General features: G+C 37.6%; 1 protein-coding gene across 9 annotated transcripts in view; it reads left to right on the forward strand.

Moving 5' to 3' along the window:
• The first annotated feature begins 5,348 nt into the window (after window positions 1-5,348).
• The window catches only part of TPP2 (tripeptidyl peptidase 2), a 53,120-nt gene continuing 38,275 nt past the window's right edge, over window positions 5,349-20,193 (forward strand). For 8 of the 9 annotated variants that reach the window (XR_010883754.1, XR_010883755.1, XR_010883756.1 and 5 more), the window contains exons 1-10: window positions 5,349-5,546; window positions 10,853-10,981; window positions 12,185-12,280; window positions 12,699-12,803; window positions 13,476-13,600; window positions 14,342-14,505; window positions 15,633-15,787; window positions 16,728-16,804; window positions 17,314-17,441; window positions 19,366-19,465. Coding sequence is in view for 6 of the 9 variants with exons in the window: in XM_013954028.2 (XP_013809482.2) it covers window positions 5,385-5,546; window positions 10,853-10,981; window positions 12,185-12,280; window positions 12,699-12,803; window positions 13,476-13,600; window positions 14,342-14,505; window positions 15,633-15,787; window positions 16,728-16,804; window positions 17,314-17,441; window positions 19,366-19,465 (1,241 nt within the window). In the remaining 3 variants the exon portion in view is untranslated. The remainder of the gene's footprint in view (window positions 5,547-10,852; window positions 10,982-12,184; window positions 12,281-12,698; window positions 12,804-13,475; window positions 13,601-14,341; window positions 14,506-15,632; window positions 15,788-16,727; window positions 16,805-17,313; window positions 17,442-19,365; window positions 19,466-20,193) is intronic. The other variant, XM_067293710.1, reaches the window with a different exon arrangement.

The following is a 20,193-nucleotide window of genomic DNA, read 5'->3' on the forward strand; positions in this document are numbered from 1 at the left end:
TCAATAGATGTTGTTCTTTAACTTTGCTTAGTAGTGTTTTTTCTAGTGCTTTCACACACATCCATTTCCATCCATAATTCATTCTACCAATCTTAATATTTCTGTCACTAATCTCTACATGCTACGCAAGAGCAAGTCTGTGAAAAAGGCTCAGCTCTGTTTCAAGGTTCAGAGAAACCTCAAAAGTTAGTGAATCTGCACACTCAGCTCTGGGAATAGCAAGTACATATTTACATTCAGCAATTTCTTTGCTCATTCCTGCAGCAAAGTTAAAGAGGTCCTAACAGCCTTGCTTGCATCTGTCCTCCTCTGATGAAAGCATGGTTGTCTCAGATTCATTTATGCTCTTAAACAGAACATATCACCTTGGCTTTGAATGCTCTCCAGTTAGAAAACAGATCATGAAGGTCACATTTGTCAGCTAAAGTATCCTCATTGTTCCGTGTATACCTTTGCAAACCTCAGCCATAAGTTAACCTTGTAATTCGCACTGATTTCTTTGACAATCTGTCTCATTTCCCACCTGTGGGACAAAAATTGCATGTCTAATTTTCATAGGGAAGATAAGTTTCAAGAAAGTAACTTTGCAATTGAACACAACTTCCAATAATTCAGGTAATTCCTGAGAAGGAACATTCCTTATAGGGACAGCTGCCAGCTGCATTTGGCAGTGGTCTTCAAGGCTCTTTGGGCTGGGGGTACAGTTCTCTCCTTCCTCTCTTTTTACACCAAAGTAAAAAAATGGAAATGTGAAAATGATTTTTTAGCTACATGGAAGAGAAAAGGTGAATATGCCATTTGGTTTTGCGCCTTTATTCTCAAGAAAAAAAGTTTTAAAAAACAACCCTAGTAATAATTTTGTCACACTTGGCACCTTGAAAGGCCACTAGATGTACAGTATGAGGTTGAGCTGGTACTGAGCTTATCTGCAGCTTTTTGCTGAGGCCAGTTTCTTGCTAAATGAACCCTACCTTCTTAATTTTTCAGCTTGAGTGAGTTTTAAGTAGCATTATTGAGAAAATGTTTAAACCCACAATGAGCTCTCCATATGGATATCATTTCAGACTACTTTTAACAATTTAGTAAATGAGAACATGGCCTAAAACCTTTAGCTGGGCCTCAAGAGTCTGTGCACAGAGAATGATAGGAATTGATTAATTTTGTTCAGATAAGTCCCAAGGGCATATTTGAAATGTGTTTATGTGAGAGAATAATAAAAGCCAGCTGACTAATGATCTTGCTATTCTATATTTAGCAAGGAATGAATCTGGTAAAAAGACCCAACCAGATAAATAACTTAATGAAGAGAAAGCTGAGGATACATTATCCAAGAAGGAAGGAAGGGAAGGAGGAAAATTTGTTACCAAAGTAAGATGAATACATAATTCTCTCTATGAAGAAGGAGTGTCAAAGTGCTTACTGCATAAATCTGATATCTTTGTTCATGCTGAATTAATCTGTACTAATCACAGAATAAAAGTAGTAAAACCGAACCATTTCCAAAAATCTTTATGAACTACATCCATAGAAAAACTTACAGACTTGTACATACTTGGCACTTTGTGGAACACAGTACAGAGTCTAGTAACCAAAATCCAGATGGCCTCACTGCCAGAGCACACCGCAAACCCTTGTGCTAGTGACCAGGGCTTCCTATGCAATGCTGTAGCTCAACAGTCTGTTTAAGATAAACCTGTGCTGCCACTGAAAGGGATGACCCACTTGTGCACCAGCACAAGCATTCAGGAGGTGGCACTGGAACCTGTAACAGGTTCCTGAAAAGGAATGTATTTTCTGGGATAGTTTTCAGCTAGATTTATTCCTTGGTCTGGTCCACCATGCAGACACACAAGCACAAGTGACTGGGGAAGAAGGAGGAGAGTGAGTGGCCAAGGACAGAGCCTGCAGGGGGATTGTAAACCATTCCTTCTGGAGGACCTGTGTTGACTTACACTTACATGGCACTAAGGAGAGCCCATGTGAGTGAACAGGGAGCCCCATAAGCCAAAAGGAAGTGGCAGGAATTAGGTACATCTTGATGCTCACGTCTTTCAAGGACCAGCTATCCCCAGAAAAACCTGGGAGTTAAATAGCAGAGTAAAAGCTTTCTCATAAAGCGTGAATAGAGAAGGAATCTTTTTACTGAACACTGCAGTAATTAATGAACTCGCCCACAATATGGAAGTCCCTCTCCTTCCTAACGTGATTTGAACAAACATCTCATCTCCCAACCTGTCAGGCTCATTCTTCCTTTCAGCATGTCAGCGTGAACAGATCCTGTGGGTCAAAAACCGGTTGCACAGCTAGCATCAACAACAGGGTTTCATTTTCTGTGACTGTGGGACCCTCTTCAAGGACCGACCACTGCTTGGTAGAGCTGGGATCCACCTGACAAAATGGGGTAAAAGTATCTTTGCCAACAGTCTGGCCAACCCGTAGAGGACTGATCTCTAAAAGAAATGAGCAGCCATGGCTTTCATTGTTTTCAAAGGGATCTGCAAATACTGTGCATCTTTGAAAATCAGAGTCTTAAAATGTGACAGCAGTTGCTTACTCCTTCACTTTGGCTCAGCCCCAAGATTCAGATACAACCAGCTGAAATGGTCCCTAATAAGGAGATGTGAATCTATTTAGCACAGCAAATCCAGATGAACTTCTGTATAAATTTAGATCCTAAGAGACGCTAAGTCATTATTTTAATGACCAAACCATATTGACTCAAGAAATTTTACAGTTATTTTCTTCTAATAAAATCCTATAAGAGCTCTAAAGACCAAAATGTTGGTGATCCTCTCCATGAATGGGGTCTGCACCACATGCCATCTCATGCCATGCCCTGACTAGAAGTCTGTCTGATACTGTGCAACTTGGGGTTCGCAGCATTTGAAGGGACGTAAGATTATCTATCCTCTTTTTCCTTCTTGTGTTAACTCCAGTAAATGATATTTTAAGCAATACCTTACAGAGTCTGAGTGCCTTTCTAAATGGGATCATAATGAACATCAGCTCCAATGCCTTGCACCAGTGCACAAATGTGCACTCAAAAAATCTCAATATGTTAAGATCTGCGAATGCTCAGTAAGATGCACAGTCTTAACCCTTTTCTGAAGCCATATCACATAGTAATTGAACTAATATATGAATACGAGTTTTAAAGATTGCAACTGAATTTGGGTTGAGTTTTCTTTCTTCTCTCGAGGTATTGCCCTAAAGTCTGTTAAAAGATATTTGGTTTGGTTTCCTCAAATTTTCTGATTCTTCCTGCAGAGCCTGCCCTCCTACCTGAAAGTGCACATCATATAGATATTTCTACAATTAACATAACTGTTAATTAGAAATTTGTTTGTGGTATAATTCTGACACCATGCAACAGAACAGAGCAAAAAATTTCAGACTTAGTAATAAATGTGTTTCCAGATTATAACACACAGATTGATTATTAAACGGGATATGAAACATTTTGAGAATTTGATGTAGCTTAATGTCTCAAAATATACTAGGAATGGGATATATTAGACTTTTGGTGATCTAATTGTGCTGCCAGAAATACAAATATCTCCCATTACAACATATGAATTAGCAATGACACACAAAAGGAAAACTAAACTCAAATGAGTCATAAATTAGATATTGCATGAGTGAATAATGGCCTTGTCAGAATAATTGTCTCCCTTAAGTAAGACCAGTCAAAGTTTCATGTAATTCTAAAAAGTATGAATATGGCCATCAGATCCCAGCAGTACTCTAGGAAACAGTCAAGCATATCATATCTAGACTTCAAAATATAAAATTGTTACTCGTGATTGAAAACCAAAGAGGGAAGCAGACTGTTAGTACAGTAAGTACAGTACAGCTTTGACTCTCTTTTTTTTAGGTATGTATTTTTAACTGTCTGCTCATCAGGTTTTCTTTGGTACTTTAATTGCATAAAAGTGCTTGAGACCTCTAAAACCATTGATGGGTTGGAAGAAGTTGCCAATGGTAGCCAAAAAAATGAGGAAAATGCATAATGTACCACTGTTGGCTGGCAAAAAAACATTTCTATTAAGAAGGAACAAATGCCAGATTTAGTTGAAGGAAAATTATGTCTGACATACATTCAGTAATAAAGAAATCTCATCAGACCCAGGAAACAAAGTTTTATACAAATGGAAAAATTCTCAAAAGCCAAAATCCCCTTTGCCTTGCAGACAGTGATGAACAGATTAATGTATCTAGACAAATTTCTTTTCTTCAATAAAACTCTCTGAAGAGAAACTTGCCTGAGGAAAGCATATTGATATTGAAATAGCCAACAAGAAACTGTACCTTTATTGCCAATTTTTATGGCTAAAGCCATGAGTCAGACCCTATTAACAAGATTGCTCTTCTTAAAGAAATTCTTTGTGCATTTGTTTTCTGAAATTCTACAGTTTGGTTTTTGCTTGCAAGCTTTTCTGCAGTTGGGAAGGCTAGAAATTAACTTTTAAATCTCTCTTAATGCTGATTTTCACTTATCTCACCAGAGAACATTTTATTTGGAGCTGTCAATAGCCTTTAGCTCTCCTTTTTTTGCTTAGAACTTAGTTGCACAGGCATTAAATTACAGCACACTGTAAATACCATTACTCCCCACAGTAATGGAGGTAACAGTGCCCCAGGGGGGAAGTTCAACCACATAACCTGTTTTTCTCATACACATGAATCAGCAAAAGAGGCAAAGTTTGAATATTTATTTATTTATTTTTCCAGCGGGCTACGAGCACGCTTCGTGCCGCATTACTGAGGTTTCCTTCCAGCGGGGCGTGAGGGACCGCCCCCCCCCAGCCCCCCACGGCCGGCGCGGGCCTGGGACGGACAACTGCCGCCGGCCGCCCGCGGCGGGGCCGTTAGCCCGCTGAGGCGAGGCCCGCTCGGCCGCCCGCTTCGGGAGCGGGGCTTGAGGGCCGCCCACGCAGCGCTGGGGCCCGGCCTGGTCCCACGGGAAGATAGCTGTGAGCCCGGCCGGGGCCCCCACCGCTGTACGATCCGGCTCTGCGCCCCCCGTCCCGCCCCCGCGGGGCAGAGCCCCCGCACGCGCCGCCCCTCAGGAAGGGGGGGGGGGGAAGAGGGCAGTGCTGGTCACTTTACGGCTGCCTCCCCCAGCTCCTCCCCACCAGCAGAAGTTCCGGCGCATAGCGGATTTCGCTTTTCTGATTGGCTGCAGCGCCTTGCGCTTTCCAGCTGCGGTGCGGGCGCCATGACGTTGCGTGGCCTTATTGGCTGGTTTAGCCGCGCGTCGTGCGCGGGTGTGCCCCTCGGAGAGCGCATGTGCCGTGCCCTGCCGCCACCGTCCCTCCCCCTCCCATCGCCCCCCGCGCTCTCGCGCTCCGTCGCCGCGCGCGGCCGCCGTTTCCCCTTCCGTCATGGCGGCCGCCGTGGAGGAGCCGTTCCCTTTCCACGGCCTCCTGCCCAAGAAGGAGACCGGCGCTGCCGCCTTCCTCGCCCGCTACCCCGACTTCGACGGGCGGGGGGTGCTCCTGGCGGTGCTGGATACCGGCGTGGACCCGGGCGCTCCGGGCATGCAGGTAACGGGCGGTCGCGTGCCGGGGGAGGAGCCGCTTCAGGACCGCGGCCCTGAGTCACCGCCCGCGGGGAGCGGCGGGCGGCCGTTGGCCGTGAGAGGCTTGCTGCTGTTGCTGTTGTTTCTTTTTTCCCTTACAGTTCCCTCTAAGTATTCATTTGTGTGTTGCGTTAGTATGGGCTTCGCGGAGGTCCGCTATGAGAGAGCGGAGAAAAGCCTGTAGATTAGGGTGCTTCGCCTCGGTTGTTTACATAAGGTTTCTCCTTTTGAGCCTTTCACAGGCGTCTTAGGGCACTTAATCTGTTTGGCTGTCTTCCTTTTCACAGAAGTTACTCTTTGAGAGTACTTTTTATTTTTCTTAAACGTTAGCATTATTTCAGTAGTAGCAAGGAGCTTCAAACAGCCACTACATGTTTTCCATGAAAAGTGCCTTTCTAGCAAACTTTGTTTACCTCTGTTGTCAGTGTATTTTTCTTACAGAATTTGATTGCAATACAATGTATCACATTTGGGTGTGCTAGCTTTGTTTAGAGCTCAGAGTGCACCATATTTGTCATTATGATCTTGATCTCAGGTTTTGTAAAATTCTGTGTAGGTGATTTTTAATTTGGACATACTGCAGTTTCTCCTTAAATCCTTCAGTATTTGTTTTTTTTAACATATTTTTAATCATTTATATATGCCCTTTTATATTCTTACTGCTTCCAACTTCTGTCAACATGTTTTCTGTCAGAGGATTCAGAGAGTGTTGTATGCACCTTTTATGGGAACTGCATCCTTTATTTAAGCAGGGACTGTGGTGGTGTCTGCCCTTTCTCTGGCACTAGGGCAGCTTTTACTTTTCAGTGACTTAGTTCAGGGACCTAACTCTGATTTTTTAGTTCGGCTTTCTGAAGTGACTCCTTATGGGGTTCAGGTAACTGAAAAGATAAAGGAAAGGACAGATGGGGTGGAAGGTGGGACTGGGTAGCTTTAACTTAGGTTAGTTTATATTGATATGAAATTGGTGCTCTTGGCAAAAAAGCTGCAGGTAAGTGGAATGTTAATTAGGAAGCTAAAAAGGAAGTTAGTCAACAAGCAAAGAGGATAGTATCATGGCAGACCAGAAAATAGTAAAAGGCAATCTGGAAGATATGAATAGAAATGGAAGGTTCATAGTTCTGAGGGGATTCATGTGTGAAAGCAACAAGTCTAAATCTCTAGGGGTTGTGTATATGAGGAACAAAGAAAGCATGAGTTTGCATGGTCAAGAATGAAATTGTGAGGGTTCATAATAATCCCTTATTATCCCCATTTTCTTGATGTGAAGGCTAAAATTTCAGGTAGTGGAGTAGATGTTTTATAGAGAACTTTGGAAAAAAGAAACTCATCTTGCCATTGGTGAAAGTGAGCTTGAGAGGATATTGGAGAAACATGTAAAGAGGTTGTCTATGTGCTTTTTTCATGCTTGCCCACTTCATACAAAGTCTTAATCTAGCTTGTACTTATTTTTCTTTCCTTTTTGAACCTTTTGTGACAGTGCCCTGTAGAGAACTCATTTCAGCTTGCTTTCCGCTCCACCTGTTGATACCAACTGTAAAGTTAGCTTGTCTGCTTCTTGCCTGCTAATTTTTTCCCCTCCCAGCCCTCCTGGTAGAACATGTATCTTATCTGCCTAGTCATGGCTCGTAATGAAATTCCTCATTCAGGCACAATACCTGATGAATTGTTGTGTAGGCAGATAAGGTATTTTTAATGGAGAGGTTTGGTTGTATAAGTATTGTATTTCTTCATCCCCACCCTACCGTTTTCCTGTTGCTGCTGTTCACTACTTGTTGTATTTCAGGACAGATAAGTCACCTCCTCTGCTTCTTGCAGTCTTGCTTTTTTGGTGTGAATTGCCCTTTGGAATTTTAATTTAATAACTAATATAACTTCTATTTTTCTGAGGAAGCCTTTTAGCAGTGCAGTTATTTTAGTTTGACTAGCTTTTAACACTGAGTAAAAAAAGTTTTGTTGCTTGAAAATTATTTTATTTGTGATGATGATCAGCTATCACAAAGCACTGAAGAATTTTTCTCTTGTTGCTGCAATAGTCATCAGTTAGAATCAGTGATATTGTATGGTCTGGCAGTAATATGCCCAAATGCATCCAGTTTTGCCTTTTTAATTCAGATTCTCAGTGGTCTGGAGTGTCACAAATAGTGATTCTCCCCTATTCTACTTCTATTATGCTGGTCAACTGACAGGATTCTGCAGGTAGATTATTTTTAAAGTACTGAATTTACTAACTGAATTATTCTACAAAGTCAGGTAACATGAAAGCATGTGTTTTTGAAACTTCAAACTAAAATGTACAAACAACAAAATCATTCTCATTTATAAGCTGGTAGGCTATTTTATTTATTTTTCCACATGACTACGTAAACCATGATATTAAATGTAGAATTGGGGATTTTTTTAATACACTATAAAATATTTTCATTATATAGCAATTCTTTTCTTTTTTTAATTTTGATGCTAAAACATACTTCATGACTATAATAAATTACTTCTAAATTTTCTAATCACACAAATAAAATTAATTAATATCACTTAATTCTCCCCTCCTCACCCAGATTTACAGGACTTGAAGGGGGAGGGAAGGACAAAAAAACAATTGAACTCAAGTTTCACTGTAGCATTACTGTTGGTGGGCGGTATGCCAAACAGTTCTTGTCAGCACCAGGAGCCCTATCAGTTACTTTGCACTGAATGACTGTGAATCTGGCTGGATTGCTGCCATTAGGAACTGAACCTTAGACCTTTGCACCTGAAACTCTCAAGTTTCTTGTGTCTGACCCAAAAGACTATGATTTGTTGACCCTAGTTGCACAAAGTCATGTGCACATGCGGACTTGCTCTTCACCTAGAGGGCGAAGAGCTATATAGTGCAAGTGTTGCACATAGAATTTTTGGCTAGGAAGTAACTTTTAAAACCACCCAAGTTCACTACAGCATAAATCTGCTTTCTGGCCACCTGTTGCAGTATGACTTGCCAATGTCAAAGAGGTTGCCTTGGGTTACAATTTCATTTTTGTTTTCTTGCATTTGATCACTGAGTAATTTACTTTCTTTAGAGGTGTACTGAAAAATGCTCAATTCTGATAATCTCAGGTTTAGCATGCAGATGATTTATTATTGGTGGAAGCCTGCTTTGGGCATAGCTTCTCTTCAAGGCCACCTGTTGACTTCTCTGTGAGCAGAGACTGGCATCTGAAGGGATTAATTACAGATGCTAGAAAATTCTGTGGTATAAATGCCTATGCATGGAGGTTCCCAAGTAAATTTTCACTACTGTATAATTGTTGTTCAGTAAACGTATTACCGGGTTATTACTTTAACAGTTCCTCTAACTGAATGTGAATTTCTGTGAACAGAGTTAACAGCGTTGGTTTCTTCAATGAGAACTGTTCCATAGCAAACTTCTTCAAAGCAGTATTTGCTACTTTCTGGAAAATAGGAATCTGCGTCCTGTTTATACTTGTTGCACTATCTTTTTTTGCAGCTATTTAATTTTTTTTTTTTAAACCATGCAACTTTTAAACCTTGGAGGTCTTTATCCATATTTGTTGAGTTCTGGTAAAAGCTTGACAATTGTCTTGTCTTTTTTTGGCATCAGCAGAGTGACTTTTATGAAATAATTTAATTATGTTGTCCATTTTCTGCAGCTGAACTCATACTTCCAGAACATGGTTTGAGCAAAACTACCTGCCCTGTGTGTTATTTGCAAGATCAACAGTAATGGTAGAGCATAAAGGCAAGAATACCAAACACTGAAATGCTAGAAAACAGTGAAATTTGCAGCTATTCTAAACAGGAAGGTGGTTTGGTTTTGGGGTTTTTTTTTGTTTGTTTGTTTTTAAGCTTCAGTATAGTTGGTGTATAGGAGGTGTTGGGAAGATTGTGGTTTTTGTTTTGTTTTTTTTAATCAACAATCTTTAATGTAGAGCTGCAAAAATAATTCCTTACAGCCAATTCATGCTGCTCTTCAAGCATCAGCTACTGTTTATGGAATGTAGTCTATTTGCTGAGAAAACTGATATGATATAATCCCTACTAGATGAAGTGTGTTATTATGAGAAGATAATAATATTGAATATTTTTTCTAAATGTGTCAAGAGTGTCTTATACTTTTGATAATTGTGTGGAAGGTACTTCTCTGGAAGGGACTTTATGTGCATCATTGGTTGTTTTTGATACCATAAACTGTCAATTCTTTCTAGGACATCTGTAGTATGTTCCTTTAGGATTTTACTAGTTGTCATATATGTTTCATGACATAGCTGTAGCTTTATAGCTTATATAATAGTTTTATTTGGCTATGCAGATTACTGCTATAGAATAATCTTAAATTTAGGTGACACATTTCTCTTTTGGTGTATTTCTTGTAGTGCAGTTTGTTTTGGTAAACTGTTTTTTTCTTAAATTTTTTAAAAATCATGTGATATGTCATTCTGCAAGATTGTATGATATTTTCCTTCTCTTCTGAAGTCATCTAATACCACTGCTGTTTCCCATTCTTACCCTTAAAAATGCTGCTATTGTCTCTGTCTGTGATTGGGTAGATGTGGACTTCTTCCCAGTAGGCCAGTGACTGTCGTCAAGTCCATTTAGGGCTAGTTTTCATTTAATTTGAGAAGGCTTTAAAATTGTGCTCTTCCTAGACAGACAGTTCTCCCGTTTTTGCCCCCTGGTAAAAGTACTCTTTAAACAATATTAGGTGTGTATAACCATAGCTCCTAACTTTTTGCATTGTTTAAAATATGAAGCAGAATCCTTGTAACAGAAAAATAAGGGATGGTATTTTGTGTACCTTTTAGGGTTAAACTCAGTTAAGAGGTTCAAACATGTAACTGCGTGTAGTTCAGCAGCTTTCATCTTTCTGGGATTGTACCGTCATTACTGTAAAATTTGGCCAGAGCAGTAGGATGAAAGCAATGTTGTAAATGTTTTGAAAGAAAATTGTAGTTTTGCAAATTTAGGGAAAACTTACTGGAAGGCTTGGTTCTAAACATGGGCTTCTGAGCTTTATTAATAAACTTTTTGTAACTTGTTTCTCTTGTAAGGCTTTTTTAGAAATGAATTAATAGTTTTATTTAAGGTGAGGAAGATATACAAGTTAATTGAAAATTTAACTAATTTCAAACAGCTTTTTATGCCCCTCAGTTAAAGATAGGGTGCTTAAGAAAGTAAGTTGGTATTTTTATTCACAAAAATGAAAAATTTCCTGGTTTGTATGTTGAAGAATAATCAACTGCATTTTCAAGTATTCTGTGCTTGTATTTTCAGATTACAACTGATGGGAAGCCCAAGATAATTGATATAATTGATACAACAGGCAGTGGTGATGTAACTACATGTACTGTAGTAGAACCTAAAGATGGAGAAATTATCGGTCTTTCTGGAAGAACTTTAAAGGTAATTATATAGTGGCCACTGGGCATTTTTTTTCTCTAACAACAGATTTAGTACCAATTTTTGCTCCTGCAGGCTTTTTTTTTCTCCTTTTAATGAGATCCTATCCAAACCTAATTCAGCATTTCCTCATCTTCATACAGATTGCTCTGTTTAATATCATATTTCTTTTACTTTTCATATGTCTTTATATTGCAAATTCTCTGGAGCAAAGTGTGGGTAGCTACAGAGTTTTGTTGAGGACTCAATAATCATTTAATTTGCTGCTCTTTTATTCAAATCAGTTTCTGATATGGTTTTGAAAGTTGGCTGAAGAAAGCATAGTAACATGTTTTAAAAAGATCTAAAGACACTTACAGTTCTGCTTTTAAATGTGCTAGTGTATTTTACATTTGAGTGAATTACAGGAGGAGTCATTCTGTTAAACTCATGGAAAACAGTTGTGGAGACTGAAGAATCTGAGAGGACTTATAGGCACAGTGTACTCTCACTGTTAATAGAACAGGCATAGGATTTTTAGAAAGGATGTGATGAGATCTAGTTGAGGCCTCAGCTGCGCAGGATTGTTGGTGTTACTGCCATGTTTTCATTTGGGTGGTTATGTTGATGAAATGTTAGGAGAGCATCCAGTCTTTGGATCTCTCCATGCTACCAGCTGTTTTCTGAATTTTACATGGAATATGATTGTAAGGGTGAATCTGTATTTCTTTTTTCTATTGTTATTAGTGCTAGTGGATCTGATCTGCTGAGAATCAAAACTGCAGCAAGATACGGAGTTAGACATTCAGATGTTTGTCAATGGCGTATCATAAGATTTCCCCCCCACCCCCCATCCCCTCCACAGTAGGATGTTTCATTTCATTTATCATTTCATTTCATCTACTGTTTCCTCCCACCTTTACTCAAAAAAGTCTCTACTGGGGCTGTATGTTTCTAAAGCAGGAGGGGCAACTGATGCTTAAAGATGTTCATGTGGCACTGCAGTTGAACTGATGGTGATTCTTTAGGAACAGAATTGCAACTGCCATATCATGTTGTTAAAAGTTAGTGCACTAATTACTGTCACAGAGATATGTAATTAATTAGTGATATTTGCAAGTTTGTTCTGCTAAGCTTCCTTACATGGTGGTCTCTTTTTTTTTTCCCCCTTTTTTTTTTTTCTTTGAGGAAATTAGTTAACTGATTTTTGAATATACTTTTCTCTAGATTCCAGCAAACTGGGTAAATCCTTCAGGCAAATATCACATTGGCATAAAAAATGGCTATGACATATATCCTAAAGCTCTTAAGGAGAGGATTCAGGTAATGAATTATGCTTTGCTTCTGATGTATTTATTATAGTTCAGAGTTCTCATTCTTCAGTGTTGTTTTGTTTGTTTTAAAGAAAAAAAACGAAGTATGTGATTTGCTAACGTATGTAGGCTGCTGGCCAGAGCTTTAGAGCCGTTCTTTGACTGATTTTTGTGTAGTTTGGCAGAAGAAATAGGTGTTTTCAGAATTCTAGAATCACAGAAGGTGAGAGTCCACAATGGTCCATTGCTACAAAAAGTCTATCACTGATACCTGTTGTTCTTTTGTGTGTAACAGCTGTTTATTTACAGAATTGTATTATACTTTTTAGTCGCTGTGTCTTAAATCAGAACTTTGAAATGATTTTGTAGTCTTCATATACTGACAAATATTTGTCAAGTTATTGAGAAACTTGGGTTTTGTGTTACAGAAAGAGCGCAAGGAAAAGCTCTGGGATCCTGTTCACAGGCTGGCGCTAGCAGAGGCTTGTAGGAAACAAGAAGAATTTGATGCTGTTCACAGCTCTCCCTCCCAAGTTTGTATATTTCTAAGCAAATATCTCAACAAGTAACTGTTTGCAAATTTAAAATATGTTATCAGATGAGTGAAGGAAAGATGGTTATGACTATTTTGGCAGATAATTATCAATGCATCTGCTGATTGATTAAAACATCTTAATATGTATGCTTACTTGATTTGCTTAATGTTGGTAAAATATTCAGCTTACTACTGAATATGAAGATGGTATTAAATGCAGTACCTTGTAAGATATGTATATTTTCAGTAAGTTTTATTTTTAATTTAATATGCTTTGTTTTGAGGCTGTTATCATTGCTGTGCTCAATTTAGGACTTTAGGAAACCTATCCTTTTTTTGCAAAATATGTATCATTTCAGCAAAGTACCAGAAATTCCTTAGAGTACTTCCATGTCATTTACCAGTCAGTATAAAAAAGTAGGGGCATTAAGCCTTGCAATTACAGAAATCAGTAATAGTTACACATAATAGGCCAAGAATAAGTACTGCACTGTTTGAAACCATTCAACTTCTAGATGTTTATACATTCTATGATAATCTTACATTCTTGATGAAGTAATGGAACAAATGTATAGCATCTGAAAGGAATATGGCTCATAGTGGTAGTAATTTATACCTATCTAGTGATAATTTTAGAAATACTCTAACTGTATTTTTATTGCCTTATTAGGTAAATAAATTAATAAAGGAGGAACTTCAAAATCAAGTGGAACTGTTGAATTCTTTTGAGAAAAAGTATTGTGACCCTGGTCCTGTATATGATTGTCTAATATGGAATGATGGTGAGACCTGGAGGTAAATGCCCAAACTTGTTTAAAACATTGTTTTACACATAAAACAGCAGTTTGCTCCAAGAAGTGTGTTCATTTTTATATCTGCCCTTTTTATAGAGCTCTTAAATATTATTTGCTTTAAAATAATCCTGCTGTATCACTTGAGCTTCATGAAAGAAAGATCCTGAAGGAAGTTGGGGTACAGTGATGTCTTAGAGACTTCTCTGAGAGGAGTGAAGAGAACATATAGAGAAAGAGAGTATAATATAAAGTGTAAGCTTGGGGTTTTTTTCTGAGGCAAAGAGTAAAATCACTTTTATTATCCATTAGTGGTAGGGAAAAAAATCAGAAGCCTTTATGTGCACAAAGTTCAGAAAGTGATATGGCAATTTTATTTACTGAAAATACAGATCAAGCAAAACAGTTGTTGAGACTTCAGAAGTTTGTGTACCAACACTGGACAGCTAGCTTTAGTAAGAACTTCTTTCTTGAAGAAGTTGCCTGGATTTTCTTATACTTGCTTTTCAAAGACAGATTTATTGAAATTTAGTAGTATTTGAAAAGTAGTTTATTTAGAGGTTTCAGTAGTTTCTGAATCTAACTGTACATAATCAGGTTTAAAAATACCGCTTGACTTACAGAAGTAAGACATAAACACAAAACAAGGCCTGTAGAGACTTCTGTGGTGCTTTTGTGTGGAAAAAATATAATTGAAAGTTTACATTAGTTGAAAAATTTCCTTTTGTTTTGTTTTTGTCAACAGAGCCTGCATAGATACAAGTGAGAGTGGTGACTTAACTAGCTGTACAGTGTTGAGAACCTACAAAGAGGCTCAGGAATATGGATCTTTTGGAACATCTGAGATGCTGAATTATTCTGTTAACATATATGATGATGGGAACCTTCTTTCCATTGTGACAAGTGGAGGTAAATGAAATGCATTTTAAGGAAATTTGCTGCTGAGTAGGTATCATAAGAAGCAGCTATCCGAATAGTGTATTGGAGCCTGATTCTGGTACTTGGGATGGCCCAAGGCAATTTATTAATACAGCACCCATCGGTATAATGTTAAAGATCAATATCCACATTTCCTAGTGTAAACCCATAATGACATCTTATTACCAAACTTGCTTGCATTTTTGTCTGAAATATTGTGAGCTCTGTGCATGTATGCATGTATAGATAGTATATTTTTTGTTGAAGTTACTCTTGAAGATGTTCCTGCATCTTACTGGCATAAGCCTAAATAGAGCGAACCTTCTTTCAAAGTAATTTTTTTTCATTTTGTTAAGTATCAGATGATGGTTAAATTTTAGTTGCTGTCCTTTGCAGCTTTTATGATTAAAGAATGATTTATGGGCAGCTTCTTATGGGCAGCTTCTTAAATAAGACATCCATGAATGAAAGGGAATTAGCTATTTTGATTTATCTAAACTTTCTTGTGATGGCAGGTGTCACTATAGCTGTAGCTCCAACCACTCTGATCCCATATTTTTATGTCTGTGTTTAATCAGTTTTTGTTTTGGAAGCATCTAGAGGGTTCAGATGGTATATATTTGATAAAGAATGCTCTTAATTTCTTGTGAAAATATCTATATTTCAGTAATACTGTGAAAACAGTTCTGGTTCCAAAATTGATGGTACATTTTTTTGATTCCTTTTATGTTTCCATGTAGTTTTATTTTTGAGTATTTGACCGGGGGGGGGGGGGGGGGTGTTAAACCCCACTGTCTGGATCATTTGGGGGAATAACTTTAACTTGTAGTAGAAAGTGTTGAGCCTTTTAGGTGACTTTGATAGTGGAGTTAACAAGGTTAATTTAATGCTTCTCCCCCTTATCCCTCCCAGCTGTTCTGTTTTGCAAATTGCTGATGCTTACTGGCTTTTTGTTTAAACAAATGCTGTACTGTAATAAGAGACAAAGTGATTTGAACTCTGGGCTTCATTTATATACTGGTAGCTCAATAAATGAAAATGATTTGAACTGCAGTGTATTAAATTAATATAAATGAAGCTTGCTAAGCGTACAGCGATATGCTTTTTCATTTGTTCAGGAGCACATGGAACACATGTGGCTAGTATAGCAGCCGGATACTTTCCGGAGGAACCTGAACGAAATGGTGTGGCTCCTGGAGCTCAAATTCTAGCAATCAAGATTGGTGATACAAGACTAAGTACAATGGAAACTGGCACTGGTCTAATAAGAGCTGTGAGTATTTCACTAAATAAATAGTTAATCTCGGCAGTCTGATTTAACTCTAGATTATTCTGGATCACTGTCTGCTCTTGTTGCTTATAGTCTGTGTTTTTATAGTTCTAGAATATGCCAGACACTTAAAAATTGGAGTAAATTTTCAAACATTTATTAACAATAACGCTTTAACGTAAAAGACTTCTGTTGCATAGAGCACTAACGAGGTTTTTCAGTCTGATAGAAATGCAGTGTTTCTGCTAACTAACATGAGTTAAGTGACTTGTATGCTTATTTTATATTCCTTAATCTGTGCTGTCAGTATACTTTTTATAGTTACTTAGATAACTATAGAATAAATAAATACTTAAATATTTAGATAAATCTAGGATAGAGACCAGTGTCTAAGCATGCGGCTAAGTTTATTTTCACTATATTCCTCAAAAGGGTGAGGAATACCATTCCTTTCTAACAGTGAAAGGCTCTGCCACATAGTGAGTGGATGGGGAAAACTTTACACAGTAAAAGGAATTGAAAATAGAAACTTATACTTGTGGTCCATAAAAAGATCTTGCTATGGCAACATGAAGATGTGCGATAATGTTTTCATGACTGTTTGGAATCTGACCAAACTGCCTAGTAAGGAGGAATTTTGTGTTATTGAGGACAGACATTTGAGACAAAATTCTAATGATCTCTGTGGTTTTCTCTCAGGTTAATGCCTTAATTTATAACTTGGAACGTGACAAGTTGATAAGGTGTTTGAGGACTGGGGTTTTTGTTCTGTTTGGTGGTCACTAGGAAAATATCATCTAGATAAAGATTTTAATTTACTTCAAGTTTGTTTGTCTGGTAAAATCAAGAGAAACTTGTCCCTTGTTCTTTGTGTGACTATAGCAGATGTTCTGTGATCTTTCCTATGACCAGTGTGTATTTTGGCTTTTTTTGACTTTATCAGATGATAGAAGCAATAAAATATAAATGTGATCTTGTCAACTATAGCTATGGAGAAGCAACACATTGGCCAAATTCTGGGTGAGTGTTTGTGGTTAATACAAACTATTTAAATATTACAAAACTGGAATTACAGTTCTTTGGTTTTGCATAAATGTAAGTAAGAATGAATTGTCCAGGCCAAAATGATTCATAGACGTTAAACTGTCACAGTTTACTTAACTTACAAAGATGTATTTAAAAATGTAAACCTGTTGAAATTGCCAATAATTTACAATGCAAGGAATTTTTTTAGAATATTAAACAAGAATTTCTGTAGTTAGAACACTACATAATCTGTGGGATTTTTTGGGGGAGACTTAATTTTGCTATGCGATCATTGCTCCTTTTTAAAATTAGAAGCTGTATTTTGTGGTCAACTTAAGTACTGGAAATACCTCTGTTAGGTGTGGGAAGCAGGCTGGATAATGCTCCATATGCTCTCTGACTGGACACAGAGATTCTACTGGAACTGGGAGTTTTGCCCTTAATGTCTGTGGGAGGCAAGCAGCATTGTTGATTAAATGAATTATTTTCCTCTCTTACTTTAGGAGAATTTGTGAAGTAATTAATGAAGCTGTGTGGAAACACAATGTAATCTATGTTTCAAGTGCAGGCAATAATGGCCCTTGCCTTTCTACAGTAGGATGTCCTGGTGGTACTACATCTAGTGTAATAGGTAAATAATTTGTTTTGAAAAAAATTACTCACATTGACAGTATTCAACTGCTATCTTTACAAGTTGTATCCTTGTGTTACATGCTTGAGATCACAGATCAGTTGTTAATCTAAGGTATTTTCAAAGACTTACTAGGCAACAAGATTAATTCGGAGGAAGGCACTTACTGTATATTTAGGTATAGAAGCTTAGATTGTTACCTTACAATTCAAGAACTTACCTATGCAGAAAACAGAGGTAGCAGATGCAGGTGGTCTTAATTTGATGTGACGTTATATAAAATTTGCAAAATGTTTGTGATCTGGCTTACGCAAAGATCCCAAGATGATTCTTTTTAACTGTAACTGTCTAAGTACATCACTTCGCTCAGATGATTAGCTATTGGTAAATGCAACTTGTAAATTAGAATTAAACTTGGTTATATTTTTCTCTTATGTAAAGTCTTGAAGTGCACCTTAAATTGTCAAAAATATAATTTTAGATGATCTAAATGGTGATTAATCAGGTATCCTGTTATGTTTTCTTTCTATTCGTAGTGAAACCTAGCTTTATAATCTGAATATAAGATATTACCATTACACTACCTGGAGAGGTCGTTCTAAGGGAAGAATCCTTTAAGCTATGGTGCCATGTCTGTGCAAATGTATTACTGGCATAAGAATTGGTTCTTCTGATATGCCAGTATGTGTTTTTGTTATATACGTCAGTCTTTCACTGCAATGAGTTTAAAAAATGTTTAGCACTCAGGGTTAACTTTCCTATTCATAATTATTATATAAATCCTCTGATGCTGCTGTAAATAATTTGTTTACTGCAGTAAATCTCAGAATCCTCATGCTAGCACTCCAGCATATAGACTTGAAGGTTTGAGAGACACTATTTCAGGGTAACTAATAGAATTAACACTGATTGCTTTCTAAAAGTTAATTTGCAATTACTCTATTTATGAGTGAGATTGGGGGAACGGAACTGGAACTAACAGGCTCTTTTAAGGTCTTCATTGGCCTCATTCTGACAATGCCTCCACTATGTTAACTCAGCTGATTCATTGTATTACTCCAGAGACTGGGTTTCTTTATCATCCACTCTGCGTGTAAAATAGCTTCCGCCTGTCTTCCATCTGGAGTGAACCAGGTAGTTTTCTTTGAGGGGAAAACCAAAGTACAGTTGACAGGTTATGTTAGTTCAGACAGACAGTGTGGACACAGACCTTGCCTGAGCTTGGTTCGCTCAGCTTGGCATGGTAGTTTCCTGGTAGTGCTTGTAGCAGGAAGACCTGAGACTATACACTGTAGAATAGACAACACACATCCTTGGCATCATGCTCTAAAACCACAGCTTTAGCAGGCTTTGACCTAGTCATTTACATGCTTTGGGCACTTTGGAGTATTCAGGAGGACAATGACTATCTCATCAGGATAGTGTTTAAGCTGAATGGATGTGGCCTTCTACTCCAAGTGGTGTAGCTCTGAGCCATATGAACAAGAGCCAATTTACACTGATTGCTTTGAGGTGAGGTTGGTGTAGTTTATAACAGTATAAACTAAGCCAAAATATTCTTTCTCAAAAAAAAGAAAAAGGCATGTAAAAATAATCTGTTCTGAAAGAAGTACAGACAGTGAATGTATGCTACTCCAGCTGAAATGAAATTTAAAATTTATTCATGTTAGTCCTGTTGTATGATACTAAAATATCATAAAATTAAACACAGAATGTATCAGTATTGTTACTGTATAGCATGCTGCATTACACTTGCTTTGTTTAAAAAAAAATTTTACTGAGATAGAAAAATGTATGTATTTGTCCATTATAAACATCAACAATTTTTTTTCCACAATTATTTGAAAACACAGAGGAGATTTTATTTTTGCCTTTGATACAGATCCATTAGACATCTCAAATAGTTGAACTTTTTTTTTAATAGGTGTTGGTGCTTATGTATCACCTGATATGATGGTTGCTGAATATTCTTTGAGAGAAAAACTGCCAGCAAATCAATATACTTGGTCATCTAGAGGGCCTAGGTAGGTTATTTTAAAAAGAACAAGTTCTTTAGTTTTGGAGTCAGATCACATCATTCAAAATCTAAAAATTGGTCATTAATATGGAAAAGAAGTTTCCCATGGGAAGAGCTTAGGTGGCCTGCTGTTCTTGAAATATCTTTGGTTTTAAGCCTCTAGAGCTCTTGGGGGAGAGGGAATACCACTAAACTGCCTTTTCACAACCTGTGCCTTTCAGAGAAATGTGTTTGAGTGAAAACCTAGTCTATAATGGTTTTCTCAGCAGAGGCAATAGAAGTTGTTGAAAATAACATTTTTCTTTGGGAATTTTTTTTCTGGAATTTATTTTTTCAGAGGCTTTTTTCAGTAGCATTTGTTTCATAAAGTTAGTGTGGTAAAGTGTGGTAAAATTAACTGTTCTGTTAGTGTTGATAATCAGAAGAAATACTGTTATTGATTTCAAGACTAATGGCTTCAGTGACATTGCCATAATGGCACAGCCTACTTAAGAGTTTTGCTTGAGCTAGTGGAGGTGAGTAGAGAGAAAAATTGCTTTTCTGTGTCACATTATAGAAGATCTCAAAGATCTGGAAAAGCAAATCTGTGGACAGTGAAAACTTGGATTTTTATTTCATATCATGTCTCAGAAGAATTTGACAGTAATGTCATAGTCGAGAGAAAAAGAACAGCGTTTCTTCCTGAGTTCTTACCTGTGTTTAGATCTTGAAATTGTTCTTGTAAGTCATGAAGTT

Source organism: Apteryx mantelli, chromosome 1, assembly GCF_036417845.1.
Source record: "Apteryx mantelli isolate bAptMan1 chromosome 1, bAptMan1.hap1, whole genome shotgun sequence".
Classification (NCBI taxonomy): Eukaryota; Metazoa; Chordata; class Aves; order Apterygiformes; family Apterygidae; genus Apteryx; species Apteryx mantelli.